Consider the following 18,447-nt stretch of genomic DNA (forward strand, 5'->3'; position numbering starts at 1 on the left):
AACCATATAATGCTTTCTTCAACTTGTAGAACTCCATCTCTTGGTCTTTCACAATAAAACTAGGGGGTTGTCCTACATATACCCCCTCTTAAAGCAGTCCGTTCAAAAATGCGAACTTTACATCTATTTGGTAGATGGCCCAATTATGGTTATTTGCAATACCAACAATAAGCCTAATGGCTTCAATACTAGAAACCAATGTAAAAACCTCTTCAAAGTCTATGCCTTCTCTTTGCAAAAATCTCTTATCCACCAATCGAGCTTTATGCTTGATTATCTCACCCTTGGGATTTGCCTTCACTTTGAACATCCATTTCACACCAATTGGCTTGTTTACTTTTGGTAGATCAACTAACTCCCAAGTATTGTTTTTCTCAATGGATTTTAGCCGCTCCTTCATAGCACAAATCCACTTTGGATCACTCAAGGCCTCTTCCGGATTAACGAGTTCGAATTAGGCCATAAGTGCAAAATGGACGAAATCACCATCATCATTTACTTTGTTGTGTCAGAATAGCTCATACTCTTGGAGTCTCTAAGGCATACCCTTTTGCCTATTTGCCCTTCTCAATTTTTCTTCATTTCAGGCTTCGACGTCATGTTGTTCTGGTCTTCCACTTTCCTCAGAATTGGAAATTTCGAACCTGTAATCGGCTACATCGTTTTGGTAACCGGTTACAGCCTGCATGTAACCGGTTTACGTCTGATGATAATCGGTTACACCCTGCTGCACTTGCTTTAATTCATCAATTACAATAACCTGTCTAATCATGATCCTCCTATTTAAAATATCAAATAGTTTGTAACCATGGGTAGAGTGATATCCAACAAGTATCATCATTTATCCCTTATCATCCAACTTCTTTCTAAGTTGAACCAAATACTCTCAAATGATCCATATTCGATTTGAATCCCGACCATGCCTCCTCCGATGTTACATTTCTAAGCTTCTTTGTAGGGCATATATTCAACAAATAGGAAGTTGTGGATATTGCTTCTCCCCATAACTCCTTCGGAAAGCTCTTCCCCCTTAACACACTTATGTTCATTATCGATCGATTCTTCCTTTTGGCCACATCCTTTTGCTGTAGTGTATATGATGGTACTACCTCATGTACAATACCTCATTGATCACAAAACTTCCCAAAGTCATTTGAGGCATATTCGCCTCTATCATATGTTTTGAGCATTTTGAGTTTTTGACCAATTTTCCTCTCAACCATGGACTTGAACTTCTTAAACACTTCGAATTTCTCTTGATTAGTTATGTCCATAGATTTCTATTATGATTGTCGATAAATGTGACAAAATACCTATTGCCACCAATGGGATCTACTTGCATTGGCCCAGACACATTCGAATACACCGCCTCAAGGTGATTCTTTGTCCTACGGTTTGCATCTTTGCTGAATTTTCCCTTATGTTGCTTAGCTTGCACACATTCTTTACAAATTTTAGCCGGTATGTTGATTATTGATAGCCTTGTTACCCTTCCGTTCTTTTGCAAGTCTTTGAGATCTCTAAAGTTGAGATGCCAAGACGATAGTGCCACATCCACTCTTCTTTACTTGCTACAGTTGCAAGACATATATACTTCATAACCTTCAACTCAACCTTGAAGGTTCTATTGGAAACTATAGGCACTTTAAGGACCAAAACTCCTTTTGCATCCATAACATATAGTCCCTTAATTTCCATGTGAATCTTGTAACCCTTCTCAAATAATTGGACAATACATAGAAGGTTACATTTGATTCCTGAAATATACAAGACATCTTTGATCAAGGAATTTCCATCATCCGTCTTCATGATAAAAACATCAATGACCCCATCGTCCATTAGAGTGGTATGATCCGTGAACTTTACTTTGTTCTTCATGGTACAATTGATTTTGATAAACCAATCCTTTCTCCCCATCATATGAGTTGAACAACCCGAGTCCAAATACCAATCCTCACTGCATTGAACTCCTTTCAAACTCATCATGGCATCTTCCTTTTCATGCACCTAGTTAATCATATCATTCAACCGGCCACATCTCAATTTTTTAGCATTCTTTGAGCTGTTGCAGCTGTTGTCCCACAACTGTTTGCTGCTACAATTCCCTTCAGTGACCATAACCAAGAGTGTATTCTTTTCATCAAACTATTATCTTAAAACCTTGTCTTCATCCACTTGAGATTCCTTCTTATTTGCATTGCATTCTTTTGAAAAATGACCGAAGCATTGACACTTGTAACACTGTTCCTTGCTCTTGTAAAACCTCTTCCTTTCACCTATAAAGTTGCCTTGACCACCATGTTTTTTGTAGCTGCTCTCACCCCTTTGACAAGTTGAATTATTTGAACTTTGGGACTCTCTTCCACCAAAATTATGAAAATTGCCTTTGCTCTTCATGGAACATTTTCCTTTCAATCTCTTGTTCTTCTCATTGAAACTAGCTTGCAAAGCAATCTCCGCCTCTTCCTTATTGCTATTCCTCTCTTGCATCTTTTGCTCATGATCCTCAAGAGAACTTTGTAGCTCCAATTTTCTCATCGTCGCAAGATCCTTCGACTCCTCAATTGCCACAACTATGTTGTCAAGTCTTAGTGTTAAAAAACAACAAATTTTAGCGATAACATACTGCTCTGTAACAGTTTCTCTACATGCCTTTACTTGATCCACCATCTGAGTGATTCTCGTTCCGAAATCGTTGATTATCTCATTTTCCTCCATTTGAATCAATTCTAGCTGACGCTTATGAGTTTGTAACCTCACCACCTTTGCCTTGTCAGCCCCTGCATATGCCTTCTCTAAGATCTCCCACACTTGCTTTGACGATTCGCAATCACCAACTTTCTCAAAGTTATCGGCATCAACACATTGATGGATCAAGAACAATTCTTTGAAGTATTTCTTTTTCTCTTCCTTATGTGTTTCTTGTTGCGCCTATAAGACCCCAAATTTGACCCTAAGATCCCTCATGCAATTTCATCATAAGCATTAGCATTGGGATCATACCTTGGCATCCTCCTTACCCCTCTTTCATTGGGTTTGTTTTGGGAGAGATCACCAAGCACTTTGTGGTTGTATCATACTTGTATTTTATCATTTCACTAACCAAAATACCAAAAATGTGTCTTTGTATTTGCCTAACTCTTTTGTAGGTAGGGCATGATCTTCATTGATCTATCAAGTTCAAGTCTAGGGTTTGAGACCCTCATGAACAAAGAGCACAACCATGGATTGATTCAAGGATGGTCATAAACATCATATATGAGTCCCAATGATCTCTACATGTTATATTGATCAAGTTTTGTTTAAGAGTTTGAGGGTGATTTGCCTTGGAAACCCTAGTTTGACTAGGTATCTTGAGTAACTTCTCCAACAAGCTATCTCACTAATTGATCAAATTTCTCAAGGGAAACTTCAAAATTAATCATCTTATACATATATGATCTACCATGAGCCTAGAAAGTCAAGAGAATTGAAGGTTACCAAGTTGGTTAATGGTGGTTGGCCAGATGAATTCATCTAATCAAAACTTGGTCTCCCTAGACCCTATCTCCTACAATTTTCACCATATGAAAATGATTCCAAGATAAAACTTACTCTCAATTACATTACAAACAACTTTCATGTTTAGACCTAGAGTTAGTTTTTCTTGGAAAATCATTTTCTATGTTGAAACATTATAGGTCATTTTGTCTAAACCCTAATTTGAAAGTGAACTTCCCAAGGCCATAACTTGCTCAATTTTTATGAGATGTAATATTTCCAAGTTTCACAATAAAATTAAAGATGTCTACTTCAACTTTTATGTTTGGAGTGAGAGCTAATTCAACTTTTTTGAGCATGTGATATGAGGTTACATTATAGGTCACTTTTGACCTATACCATTGATCAAGTGATTTTTCCAAACTTCAAAAATGCATAACTCTATCATTTAAAATCCAAATTACATGAAATTGGTGACCATTTTTAAGGTCTTTGAAAGAGATATAACTTTTATGAATACCCTTTTCTCATTTGAAGCTCATATAAAGAGTTAAGCAAGGTGGAATATTGAGACATGTGGCTTGACACTTAGAAAATTTTTGATATGTCAAAAATTTCCAAACTTCCACCTCAAATTTCTTCATGTTCCAAGCTCCAAATGAAAAACTGTTGAACATGAAAGTTGTTTCTCTTGATCTCACCTTTCCAAAGAGCTCAAATTCATCCATTTTGGATAAGGAATGCATGGGTTGCGCATGGCTTGAACATGGTATCATCATTTGGCAAGGATCAAACTTCAAATATTCACACACACTTTCCTTGAAATCCAAGTTGGTTTCATACTCTCTCACATTCATTTATAGACTTAAGGCAATGATTTCATGGGACTGCATACGCCCATGCACCCATGCATCATCAATGACCAATTTTGGAAAGTGATTTCAAGTGTGCAAATATCAATGGAATTAGCTATAAGTAGAGCTCCATATGCTCAGAATTTCACAGACATTCGCGCCAGCTTTGATCCCAAACCTCTAACCCTCTCATTCCAAAGGATAATCCTGTGAATTTCGCTTGAAATTTAGTTTGAATTCTCACTGTTTTGAGATTCAAAACTCCAGGGATCCAAGACCTTTTGAGCATCCCATTCTTCTTCTGCAAGCATTTGGAGTGAGATCAAGCACGAGCCAAGGCAAGATCAACTGAATCCAGACCTACATTGAAGGTATTTTCTAGAAATTTTAATCTCTTCGATTCTCTCTAAATCTTGCTCAATTCTCTTGATTCTTTGGTTGTCTGAAGTCCAACCAATGTAGGCAAGAAGATTGAGTTGCTTTAAGGTCAAATCGAAGCAACTCAGTTCATATACCTCAAATTTCAACTCCATGTATCTCTCAATATACTTGGAGTTAGGATGAATTGAGGTCAGATTTGTGCTCTACGCTATTTTTTCTTTCAGATCATGACCTCCTTTTTCACTTTTTAATGGTGATGAGTGAACCAGTCCAGCCAAGGTCGCCGGAGAAGACGACCGACCTTTGGACGCCGGTGATGTGTTGGCTTGGTTCTGAGCCTTTGGATTGATTTGAATTGTTTTAATCACGAGTGTGCATTATAATTACCACGCGTGTTGCTCAGTTGACTAGAGACCACACGGAATGCGCGCTGGTGGCCACTTGATCTGCCACCTCAATTAATGAGGGAGATCAAATGGTCCACGTTTTTTCTGATTATTTGAATTTCCATTTAATTGCTTTATTTTCATTAATTCATATTAATTTTAATATTGATCCAAAAAATATGAGAGTTTCACCAAAAAAATTCAAATGTTTTCCTCTTTCATATTCTGAATTAAAATTATTTTTTGGATCATTATTAATATTTTTCATGATTTAATTGATTTTGCATTTGTTTTTAATTGTTAAAAAATACTTTTAAATGTCCAAAAATTATGAAATTTTTCTCCAAGGTCCTTTGACCTTGTTTGACCTATGATAAATCTCATGGCCATTTCTTTGGTGTTTTGATGAGGTTTTAGGAATTGGACAAACCATATTTAATTTAAATGCCTTATTTTAGTATTTTTAATTTGATTAAATGCCAAATAATTTTGTTGACCAATTGTGATGACTTGCTTATGTTTGACTATTGTTGTTGGGCCTTGGTCAAGGTTGATTTGACTTTGTCAAATTAATATAATTGCATTTAGGGGATTGATGGAATGTACATTCCATCTCCCAAAATGAATGAATGATATTAATTTGGTAAAAGTACTCCTTTGACCAATTTGTGTTTTGATCCATTTCCCTCCCACTTCATCTTATTCCCCTTCTTCATTCATTCATTCCATTTGGCCTATGATATCTCAAAATCCTAAGGTTAGTTGACTGAAAAATTAACATGAGCATGAATGAGATTAGGCCACACCTTTTGCATATTCTTTTTTTTTGTGGTATGTTTCATGAGCATAGTTCATAATACTATGTCTCTAACATGCATTAAAACCAAAATTCTATTGCCCTGCCTCAAATAGTTGTGACTTCTACATAAGTCCAATTATGATTGCTTAACATAGCGCTTAATTTGTGACACAAAAGGCATAAGCATTCTAGTTAGTGAAATTGTAAGTCTCCCCTCTTTCATGGTATTGTGTGGAAACTTGGCCTTTTTTTCCTTCTTTTGGAAGATGTCTTGGTTCAAGGATCCATGCTTGTGATAAGTGGGTTGAGTATTCTCCAAAGAATGTCTTAAAATGAAAAGCAAAAGCAAAACAATACTAACTTCTAACCTATTAACTACTAACATTTAAATTCAAGTCATTTACCTAAATGCAATTTACTTTTAGCATTTTATTTCATTTGCCATTGTTCATATCATTCAATTTGTTTATGTTAATGCAATTTTCACTTTGTCCATTTGGACCATATTGTGTGATATATTTTATTTGTGTATACTTTGCTTGTTTGTGTGGTCTTTGACCATTAATGTACATAATAACAACAAAAAACCCTAAAAAAAACTTTTGTGTGGACTGTTGGCTTGATCCTGGACAAATGGACTTAGAATCTAGGCAACCTTCCTATGCTAAAGGACTTGGCCAATGCCAACTTATTGAGAAACCAAGTGCTTTTAATTTGAAACTTCATCTGATACATCATTCAAGATCTCTCTAAGTTCATCTGCAACATGATCATTATGAAGCTGTTATTTTGAACTTGTGACTTGTGGAATTCATCTGTTACATGGGCTACTTTGAGGAAGATCATGGAATGGATAAGCTTGGATGTGGCCATCTTTATTTGATGTCTTTCTCTTCAAGATAATATAATTATGCATTTGTGTGTTGCTTGATTCTAAAAGTCCAAGGGAATTCTGGGTTTCTATTTACATTCTTGTCTATTGGATTGCTACCCATTTGGTAAGATCTTTTTAACTCTAAGCTTTTAATTTTGTACATAGGATAGTCTCTTCATCTTCTCCCCATTTCTTTAATTTCAAAATCTCTCCCTCCCTTTTTCAAAACCTTCTTTGATTGAACTTATTCTGTTCTCAACTTTGACCACTTTGCAAAAAGATAGAAACTTTAGCCTTATGCCATTGCATTTTTCAAACTTCTTTTCTAAAACAAACTTGTAAACAAACTTAACTATACTTGACTTAAAATTTCAAAAAGCCAAAAAGAACTAACTCATTCAAACCATTTCTAGGCCTTTGTGCCTTTCAAACTTAATTTTGTTAAAAGCAATGCATCCACTTTGAAATTTATATCACGAACTACGAGGTTTTGATCCCTCATTTTTATGTTGGTACGTAGGCACAAGACCGAAGGTCTTGTCAAACACAAAAATATAATTAATGAATTCTTTTCTCATCCCCCCATTCTATTTGTTTGTAAACATCACTTTATACCAAGTACGTATGCACACAAAAAGGGCTTCCTAGGAATACCTAGGACACTTTGGGTGCTAACACCTTCCATTTGTGTAACCAACCTCCTTACCTGTAATCTCTGACATTTTATTAGTTTTGATTTGAAAACTACTTACTTTTGGGTTTTGTTCGTACTTTTTCCCTTTTCCCTTGGAAACAATAAAAGCGTGGTTGCGATTCTTGTTATTTGATCTCTAGCTTATCCATAACTTGATGATCATGAATTTACCGCTACAGGGCCTCTGTAGTATTCTAAATAAGAGGAGTAACACCATTTTTGATCACTTCAAGAACATCTTGGTAGCCAAACAAGACATTCATTTGCTTGCACCATTTTTCGTAGTTCTTCGCATCAATGATAGGTAGGTTTGCAAGGATTCTTTCGTTGGAGAAAATGTTGCACACAAGGCGTTTGTGGATCTGAACCAGACTCTTGATACCAAATATTAGAACAAGACACCACAAGATTGGTGAACAATGGTGGAGAAATTTTGAGGGTGGAGAGAGAGCGGGAGAATTAAGGGTGAGATAATGTTATTGCATTAACTTGGATGAGTGTGCATCCAAAACACTTATATATGAGTTACAACTTGATTGAGAATTAAAATTGACCAAGTAAAAATAACAGAAATTACAAAATATCGCGCTTTTAACCGGTTAAACAAAGTGGTTAACCGGTTACACATGACACTAAATTAAATTGAAAATTAAATCAGCTTCAGTGATAACAGGTTAACCAAAACTGTTAACCGGTAACACCTGCGAAAACACAACATTTCTGCTGATGTAATGAATCTCAGGGATTGCTGTAACCAGTTAACTACCCGGGTTAACCGGTTATAATACTTGAATTACTTGAAAACATCAACAATATCCACTGATGCACATTACGCGTCAGGAAAGTCAACTAAAAATTTTCCAACCTTCTTTTCAAACCTCTCAATAAAATATGCATTTGATTCATCTATTTGTTATTTGATGTTCAGTAAGTCAACTAATGTAACTTGAGGCTAATGTCAGTAGAATATGTCAGTGATAACATGAAATAGTATCACATTCTAGGACTCAATTTAATTAAATTATATTATTATTTACTTCAATTTATTTCATTTTATTAGATATTACGCGGTATTTTCTTTCTATTTATCTCAGGTGGTTTATTTGAAGCACAAGTAAAAAAGGAAGAAAAGGAGGTGCAAAAAGGAATGAAAAGAAGCAAATATCAAAAGCCAAAGCCCAGCCCAAAAAGCACAGGCGCTGTGCCTGTGACGAGCGTCACAAAGGCTGTGACGAGCGTCACAAAGGCTGTGACGAGCGTCACGCTTTACACACTTGTGTGACGAGCGTCACACATGGTGTGACGGACGTCACACCATTCCCCTATATTTTTGGCTTCAGAGACGTTGAGTCCTATTTGCACGCCTGACCATTCGCCACGAGAAGACCTTTGACGCGGAATACTTTTGGAAACCGTTACAGAAAGTGACCAGTATAAATATCAGCTTTGCAAACCCTGCAGAGGTTCCACGCTTCTTCGTCGCTTTCTCTTTTTCGCAATTTTTCTCTTCCAGCAGTACAAGCACATTTTTACAGCATTACTTTTACGATTTTTATATTGTTTCCCTTGCAATTTCTATTTTCTTTTTCAGCACTTAGTTAATTCTTTTTCGCACAATAGTTTCTACACCGGAAACTATTGTGTACCTTTCACCGGATCTAACCTTACGTTAGAATCTAGTTTTTTTATTCCTTCGCTTTTATTTTTCTGTTTGATTGAAGAATTCAAGAACAAATCCAACCGGCCTGTGGTGGAGTGTTCAAGACTGCTATTTAATTTCTTAGGTTCTTTAATTATTGTTTGAATTTATATATGCCCTGCTTTACTGTTTATTTATATTATTTGCCTGAGATGAATCTGTTTATGCATGATAATTATTTAAGTCTGTATAGCATGTCTGGCTAAATTATTTAGGTATCGGTATGTAGAGTAAGCGGAATGAAGGAATCAAAACCAAATTGGTTTAATTAAGTTTAAAATTAAAATCACTCTTTTTACGGTCTTAATTTACAGGTTTAATAACAAGGTTTTTGTACGAAAGTAAAAGACATAAAGAAGTTAAAAGCAATAGAACGAGAGTTTGAGTTTTTGACTGGACAGTGTAAATTGGACATTAATTCTAGATCAGGGCGAGAGCAATTTTTAGAGTTAATTAAATTCTAATCTTTTTCAAAAAGTATTTTTAAAGATTGAATGTGAGGACGAGAGTTAAGCATTTGAATTTAATTATATAACCTAAGTCAACAGAGCGAGAGTTTGAGATAAGGGTGTTTAGACGATTAGTGTTTTCTTAAAAAGAGTTTCTACGGATTCTATTGTTTTCAAAAAGTGGTTTTTGACTTAACTATAAGTGACAGCTATGTTAATATAAAATCATAGTTTATTCAACAGAGCGAGAGTTTGAGATAAGACTTTTAATCAATAGTGTCAACTGAAAGGATTTATTTTAAAACCAAGAAACCAACAAAGAATTGATTCCCTAATTACGACGAACTACATACCGATATCCGTTTATTAGATATTTATTTTAGATCTTATTTTAGTTTTAGCTTTTTCCCCCAAACAATCAAAGTATTACCTGCCTTAGCTTTACGAAGTAACCTTAGATAACGGTATATCGATTCATAAGTCCCTGTGGGATCGATATCTTTTAAAACTACGCGATAGAACTGTGCACTTGCAGTTTGTACCCCAAATTCGACTCATAAAGTCGCGATCAAGTTTTTGGCGCCGTTGCCGGGGACTTTTATTTAGTCGATATCGTAACTCTTCTGTTACGTTGTAGAGACTAAGGCTTTTCTTTTTCTTTTCTTTCTTTCGTTGATTTGTATGCCACACACTCGCTCACAAGGCGAGCCGTTCTACTTACGAATCAACGATATCGAACTATATCTCCGAGTCTTACGACGAATTCAGGAATATCGTGCTGCAAACAATCTCCCTCCTGTTGAACTTCCTGATTTCAAAAATATTTTCCCTTTGATACCCGAGATGGCAGAACCAGCTCGTGCTCTTCGAGATTACGCCGCTCCATCGCAAGATGAGCCGCATTCAAGTATTGCTCCACCCGCAATCGAAGCAAACAACTTTGAACTTAAACCTTCACTGTTGCAGGCAGTGCAACAGAACCAATTCTCTGGAAATCCTACCGAGGATCCAAACCTTCATTTATCCGTATTTGTCCAATACGCTGATACTGTTAAAGCTAATGGTGTCACTTCAGAGGCAATTCGACTTCGTCTTTTTCCTTTCTCGTTGAGAGATAGCGCTAGAAGATGGCTTCAATCTCTTCCTTCCAACTCAGTCACCACATGGAACGAGTTGAAGAAAGTTTTTCTTGCCCGATATTTTCCGCCAAGCAAAACAGCTATGTTAAGAGCCCAGATAAATGGATTTAAACAGAAAGATAACGAGTCTCTTTTCGAAGCATGGGAAAGATACAAAGACATGATGAGACTTTGTCCACACCATGGTTTAGAGGACTTGTTAGTAATTCATACCTTCTATAATGGTCTCCTGTACAACACGAGGTTAACAATAGACGCCGCCGCAGGTGGTGCACTAATGAACAAACCTTATGCTGATGCTTACCAACTTATCGAAAGCATGGCTCAAAACCACTATCAGTGGGGGAGCGAACGAACAATGGTAGAAAAACCTCAAACGAAAACTGGCATGTACGAGATAAGTAACCTTGATCATGTTAATGCAAAAGTGGATGCTCTGGTCCCGAAAATTGAAAGTTTAAATGTATCACCTCCAGCCACCGTGGTTGCCATAACTCAGAATTGCGAAGTCTGTGGAATCCAAGGTCACACTCCTGCAGATTGTCAACTCCTAACAGGAATCCAAGCGGAGCAAGTAAACTATGCTCAAGGAAGCCCCTACTCGCACACCTATAACTCAAATTGGAAGAATCATCCCAATTTTTCATATAAGAGTAATAATGCTTTATACGCACCTGAACAATCTCCAAACCAAGCCCCAACTATACCTCCGGGATATCAGAAGCCGATCCCATCTACACCTAACAATAACGCCCCTAGGAAATCCAACTTGGAAATCATGATGGAAAACTTTATAGCTTCTCAACAGCAAACCAATAAAGATTTCTTAAACCAGAATGTACACACTGGCGAACAAATTAAACAACTAGCAAGTAAAGTAGATGCCCTGGCTACTCACAACAAAATGCTGGAAACGCAAATATCACAAGTAGCTCAACAACAAGTGCCTACTGCTGCCCCAACTGGTACATTTCCTGGCCAACCCCAACCTAACCCGAGAAGTGACGCTCATGCAATTATACTGAGAAGTGGAACGGAAGTGGAAGGACCGTCTGACCCAAGGATAGAAAACCAAAACTCTAAAAAGTCAACTGAGGAGGAAAGTGAACCTAAGGAAAAGGAAGAGAGTAATAAGGAAACCATAGAAAAGAAGGAACCTTATGTACCTCCCCCACCTTATAAACCACCTATCCCTTACCCTCAAAGGCTTATTAAAACCAAAGATGCGGGCCAATTCAAAAAATTTGTTGACCTACTAAAACAATTAAACATCACAATTCCGTTTACAGAAGCTATTACGCAGATGCCCTCATATGCCAAGTTTTTAAAAGAAATTCTCTCTAATAAAAGGAAACTTGAAGACAGCGAAACCGTTACACTCACCGCTGAATGTAGCGCTATAATCCAGAATATGCCTCCTAAACTTAAAGACCCAGGTAGTTTCTCTATACCCTGTCACATAGGAAAATTTGTCATTGACAAAGCCTTATGCGATTTAGGAGCCGGTATTAGTGTTATGCCTTTATCCTTATGCAAGAGACTTGAAATGGGAGAATTGAGACCAACTAAAATGTCTGTGCAACTAGCAGATCGTTCCGTCAAATATCCTGTAGGAATTCTTGAAAACGTTCCAGTGCGCATAGGTCAATTCTACATTCCAACTGATTTTATAATTATGGATATTAGAGAAGATGAAGTTACACCCATTATACTGGGAAGACCGTTCTTAGCAACTGCCGGTGCGATCATAGACGTAAAACGAGGACGACTCACTTTCGAAGTAGAAGAAGAGAAAATTGAGTTCATTCTTTCCCAATTTTTGAAAGCACCTGCAATAGAAGATACATGTTACTTCATGGATATCATCGATGAATGCATAAAATAAACGGAGTTAGAAAAAGACAAATCATCTGACTATCTTGTAGAAGACAAACTTAACCAATGTTTAGCAATAACACCGGATCCTACGCAATGCCTTAAGAAACCAACCTTAGACCTGAAAACACTTCCCAAAAATCTGAGATATGAATTCCTAGACTTAGAACTTGAACGACCAGTGATAGTTAATGCTGACCTAGGAAGACTCGAAACAGAAAAACTCCTGCATATCTTAAGAAAATATCCAACCGCACTAGGATACAACATCATCGATCTTAAAGGAATAAGTCCTTCTATTTGTATGCACCGCATCATGCTAGAAGAAGACTGTAAAACTTCTAGGGAACACCAGAGAAGACTAAACCCGATCCTGAGTGAGGTAGTGAAGAAGGAAATAACCAAGTTATTAGAGGCAGGTATCATATATCCTATATCTGATAGCAAATGGGTTAGTCCTGTACACGTAGTACCAAAGAAAGGAGGTATAACAGTCATTGAAAATGAAAAAGGAGAAACTATAACCAAACGAATCGAATCGGGATGGAGAATGTGCATTGACTATAGGAAACTAAACAAAGCAACCCGAAAAGATCATTTCCCTTTACCATTCATTGACCAGATGTTAGAACGATTAGCAAAACATTCTCATTTCTGCTATCTAGACGGTTACTCAGGTTTCTTTCAAATACCGATTCACCCTGATGACCAAGAAAAGACAACGTTCACGTGCCCTTTTGATACCTTCGCTTATAGACGAATGCCGTTTGGCTTGTGTAATGCTCCTGCAACCTTCCAAAGGTGCATGATGGCAATATTCGCCGATTTTCTAGAAAACATCATGGAAGTATTTATGGATGACTTTTCCGTATGCGGACAAAGCTTTGAAGAATGCCTTGAAAACCTAGAAAGAGTTCTAGAGCGATGTGTGAAAGTAAACCTAGTACTTAATTGGGAAAAATGCCACTTTATGGTACAAGAAGGAATTGTTTTAGGACACATCATCTCGAACAGAGGAATTGAAGTAGACAAAGCTAAAATAGAGGTAATCGAAAATCTTCAACCCCCGAAAACTGTGAGAGAAGTACGAAGCTTCTTAGGACATGCCGGTTTTTACCGACGATTCATTAAAGACTTCTCTAAAATAACTAAACCTTTAACCGGGATATTGATGAAAGATGCTGAATTCATATTCGACAATAAATGTTTAGAAGCATTCCAAACGCTTAAACAAGCACTGATCTCCGCGCCCATAATGCAGACACCAGATTGGAATGAACCATTCGAAATAATGTGTGATGCCAGTGATTACGCTGTAGGTGCTGTTTTAGGACAACGAAAGGATAAAAAGCTTCACGTTATATATTACGCAAGTAGAACTCTAGATGAAGCACAAATGAATTACGCCACAACCGAGAAAGAACTTCTAGCAGTAGTGTTTGCGCTAGATAAATTTCGTTCTTACTTGGTCGGAGCCAAAATAATCATCTACACTGACCACGCTGCTATCAAATACCTCTTAACAAAAAAGGATGCTAAACCTAGACTCCTAAGGTGGATCCTGTTGCTACAAGAGTTTGATTTGGAAATCAAAGACAAGAAAGGAACTGAAAACGTAGTAGCAGATCACCTCTCTAGACTTGAGAACCTCGAACCGGAAAGAACATCAATTAACGATGATTTCTCGTACGATAAACTTATAGCTACTTTGGAAGAAAATAACGCTGATAAACAGGTAGAAACCACCTTAGCTATATCTGTTACACCGTGGTACGCTGACCTCGTCAATTATTTAGCTGCCGGAATAGTTCCACCTACCTTATCCTACCAGCAGAAGAAACGATTCTTCTATGACATAAAACACTATTACTGGGATGACCCCTTACTTTTTAAAAGAGGTCCCGATGGTATTTTTCGTCGGTGTATACCCGAAGAAGAGGTAGAAAATATAATCCAACACTGTCACTCTGCTCCTTATGGTGGACATGCAAGTACATCCAAGACCTGCTCTAAAATCCTACAAGCCGGTTTTTATTGGCCAAATATATGGAAGGATGTACATGCAACTATTAAGAAATGTGACAGATGTCAACGCACAGGAAACATATCTAGACGTGACGAGATGCCACAAAAAGGCGTTTTGGAAGTAGAGATTTTCGACGTGTGGGGAATAGACTTCATGGGACCTTTTCCATCCTCTTTCGGTAACAAATACATACTCGTGGCAGTTGACTACGTATCAAAATGGATTGAAGCTATAGCTTCTCCAACAAACGACACACGAGTAGTAACTAGACTCTTTAAGAATATAATATTTCCAAGGTTTGGTGTCCCAAGAATAGTAGTCAGTGATGGTGGATCGCATTTCATATCCAAGGTACTCGAAAAACTACTGCTTAAGTATGGCGTAAGACATAGAGTAGCGACACCTTACCACCCTCAAACCAGTGGGCAAGTAGAAGTTTCTAACAGAGAAATAAAACAGATACTAGAGAAAACAGTCGCCACTTCAAGGAAAGGCTGGTCATTGAAATTACCAGAAGCTTTATGGGCTTACCGAACTTCTTACAAAACTCCCATAGGGACAACCCCATTTAAGCTAATTTATGGAAAATCCTGTCACCTCCCGGTAGAATTAGAACATAAAGCCTATTGGGCTATTAAAAATCTAAATTTAAACTATAAAGCCGCCGGCGAAAAGAGAATCCTTGATATAAGCGAATTAGAGGAACTCAGAAGAGACGCTTACGAAAATGCCAGAATCTACAAAGAAAGAACAAAACAATGGCATGACAAGCGCATATCAAGGAAAAGCTTCAAACAAGGCGATACAGTCCTTTTATTTAACTCCAGGCTAAAGTTATTCCCGGGAAAACTACGATCTAGATGGTCAGGTCCTTTCCAAATCACCAATGTTTTTCCCAGTGGAGCAGTAGAAATTAAAGGCAAATCTATGGAACCATTTACCGTAAACGGGCAACGTCTAAAACATTATCACTATGCAGAAAACAATGAAGATTCGCAAGTCTTGCACTTAGACGAAATGCCTCCAGAACTTATAGATTATAATTGATAGTTTTTGTGTCGAGCTTGCGACATTAAACAAAGCGCTTAGTGGGAGACAACCCACAAATATTTTATTTTTTCTATTATTATTTTTCTATTTCTTCCTTAATTATTCTTTTAATTTTTGTTTAGTATTCATTCTTAATTTATTTTTATTTATTAAAAACTTTTCCCTTCTTCTTTCGGCATTTGGCCAAATCCTGACTAAAACTCTTGTTTTTCTTTTCTCTAGCTAACACTAACCTGATGGGACAAATTGATCGTATGGGTATCAAATTCAGAGGAACAACTCAGAAACAAAAATTTGAGGAACTAGCCACGAGAGAGATGCTACCTAGTCTGTATGCTGATGACTGGGCAATGACTGCCCTTGGACTAAGACAAAGTGTCCTGTATTTGCTGAGTCAGATTGGGTGGGAAACCGCTCCTATCCGTAGACAATTTGTCACTTACCGGAGATTGACTCTAGAATTCCTTAGTTCTCTGATCTATCTACCCAGCCATGGGAAAGGAATAAGCAGAGGTTTTATTCAGTTCAGAATGTTTAACATGGAGTACCAATTTAATATTCAAGACTTTACCAACCTTTTAGGTTTCCCTACATCCTTTGACACATTCACAGTGAGCCAAGAAGAACTTTTTGAATATAGAGAACTTGAACACTTTTGGGGTAACTTGACTGGAAATGACGATCCCGAGGAACATGAGTTTCTCTCTGGAAACATACATAACCCGGCCTTCCGTTATTTCCATAAGATCCTGACCCACACCTTATTTGGGAAGAAGCCAAACAGTACCACAGTTTCACGTGATGAACTCTTCATCATATTTTGTGCTTCCCAGAACCGTCCAGTAAACGGTGCCACTTTTATGTTGGAAAATTTAGACCACCTTATCCAAGATGAACGAGCACCAATTCGAATAGGCGGTTTGATAACCATGATTGGTAATGCTATCGGATTACGTCAGCCTATGCTTGACCTAAGCCCTCTTTGTGGCATTACTACTATGAGTATACTCTTCCTCTTCAACACTATGTTTATAGCAAACCTAGGATCTGACGAGTTTGAGCTTATAATTAATAACCAAGTTCTTTGCCTATTCACCATGCCCGATCCTAGGACTAGTGTTCATAACCGCAATAACTGGCTCTACAATCTGAACGAAACCCCCTCTCCTGCTAGATCCACTGAATCCATCCAGGACTATGAGATTTGCGATGACCAGATTCCTTATGCTGAATCAGACCCTCAGACACCATCTGGTTATTATGATATTGATCCTCCTCAACCTGTCCAGACCGAAGAATCGGCAATACCCGACCTTAGACATCATATGCCCGGGACTGATTATAACACCGCCATTGAAGCTTTGATGTCAGAAAAAGATGCCCTCAGAGAAGAGTTCGCTAACATGAGACACGAATTTATGGGATACATGAACAGTATGACAAATCAGTTTCACGAGTTGCTATACCGTGTTAACTCCTTTGCTCCTCCGGCCAGAGATCATGCAGATAGATAGAAGTTGTTTTTCTTAGTTATCTAGTTTTAGTTAGTTTTATTATTTAATGTTATTTCAAATTATGTTCGTATTTGTTTCCCTTTCGCATTTTTGTTTTTCCCATTGTTACATTATGATTATTTTATGAAGCTATTGAATTATCCTATTTTATTATGAATTATGCAATATCTATCAAAAATGCTCTCTACTGTTGCTGCCTACATAACTTATTAAAAATATAATATATTTATGCACTATTATACAAAGTAGAATAGCATGCAGGGAAATTAAATAGCAGAATAAAATAATCTGGAGCAAAACAAAATAAATAATAAAAATAAATTACCAAAGTCATTATGAAGAACGCAAGCAAAAACCATGCCAAAAAGAATGTGTGACGAGCGTCACACAACCTATCACGGACGTCACGCAAAGTGCTTGTGACACCCGTCATGCCCTTGTAACGAGCGTAACGCCTTCTGGCCAGGTGAACGTTACAAAGACGTTGGAGACGAACGTTACAACCCTACACCTTTTTACCTTCCCCATTTATTCACATTTACCCACATTTATTTACTTTTCAACCACTCCCTTTCCAACTTCAAATTTTTTCCTATAAATACCCACCATACCTTTCTTCCTACATCACAACTATTCTATACAATCAAAACATATTTCTTTTCTTTCCTAATTACTTCTTCCAACTCATTCATCAGTATGGCGGGAAATCAAAATTTCGGAAACATCATCTTCCGATCTGAAGATGATAACTATCAAAGGGAGCAATTCGAGCGTTTCCAACAACGAGGTGTCACCTCTACCAGGTATCCTGATTCAACTTGTTTACAACAATTAGGATTACTTCAAGGTATCGAGTGGATGCTCCGCCTTGCCGATCTAACCTTTCTATGCACGCATAATCAACCCACCTACCCATCCCTAACCTTAGAATTTTTAAGTTCCTATGCGTACAACACTCCCACCGGTGAGGACGAATTCTTAACCGGTACCGCAACCTTCCGTATGTTCAACACCGAGTACTCCCTATCCCAAAACCAATTGAGTACCATGCTACAATTCCCCATAGAAGGACAAGTCTACCCCAGAATCCCTCCAAACCTAAACTGGAACACAGTTGCCGCTTTCGACCTCTTTAGGAAAATATCCGGTGTAGATGCCAACAACTGGGAAGAGCTCCTTGTTTCCCATATACATAACCCAACCATCCGGTACTTTATCCGCATCCTA

At 37.5% G+C, this 18,447-nt stretch overlaps 1 protein-coding gene and 1 non-coding gene across 2 annotated transcripts; both read right to left on the minus strand.

The window, feature by feature from the left end:
- Positions 1-1,485: 1,485 nt before the first annotated feature.
- On the minus strand, positions 1,486-2,718 carry LOC127123893 (uncharacterized). The gene is made up of 2 exons (XM_051054070.1): positions 2,161-2,718; positions 1,486-2,007 (listed from the first exon to the last, which is right to left on the minus strand). Exons 1-2 carry the CDS (start codon positions 2,716-2,718, stop codon positions 1,486-1,488), a joined length of 1,080 nt encoding a protein of 359 aa, XP_050910027.1.
- An 8,119-nt stretch (positions 2,719-10,837) lies between these two features.
- LOC127125162 (small nucleolar RNA R71) lies at positions 10,838-10,944 on the minus strand. Its single transcript, XR_007804619.1, has one exon. It is a non-coding gene; the product is annotated as a small nucleolar RNA R71 (small nucleolar RNA).
- Between the last annotated feature and the right edge of the window lie 7,503 nt (positions 10,945-18,447).

This window comes from Lathyrus oleraceus, chromosome 2, assembly GCF_024323335.1.
Source record: "Lathyrus oleraceus cultivar Zhongwan6 chromosome 2, CAAS_Psat_ZW6_1.0, whole genome shotgun sequence".
NCBI lineage: Eukaryota > Viridiplantae > Streptophyta > Magnoliopsida > Fabales > Fabaceae > Lathyrus > Lathyrus oleraceus.

What these genes read in the sequence shown, in the direction of transcription:
- LOC127123893 (XM_051054070.1), bottom strand. Translation starts at nt 2,718, where the DNA reads ATGGAGGAAAATGAGATAATCAACGATTTCGGAACGAGAATCACTCAG. An exon ending in CTCAAGTGGATGAAGACAAG is followed by an intron (nt 2,008 to 2,160) that starts GTTTTAAGATAA and finishes ATGATTAACTAG; the next exon opens with GTGCATGAAAAGGAAGATGC.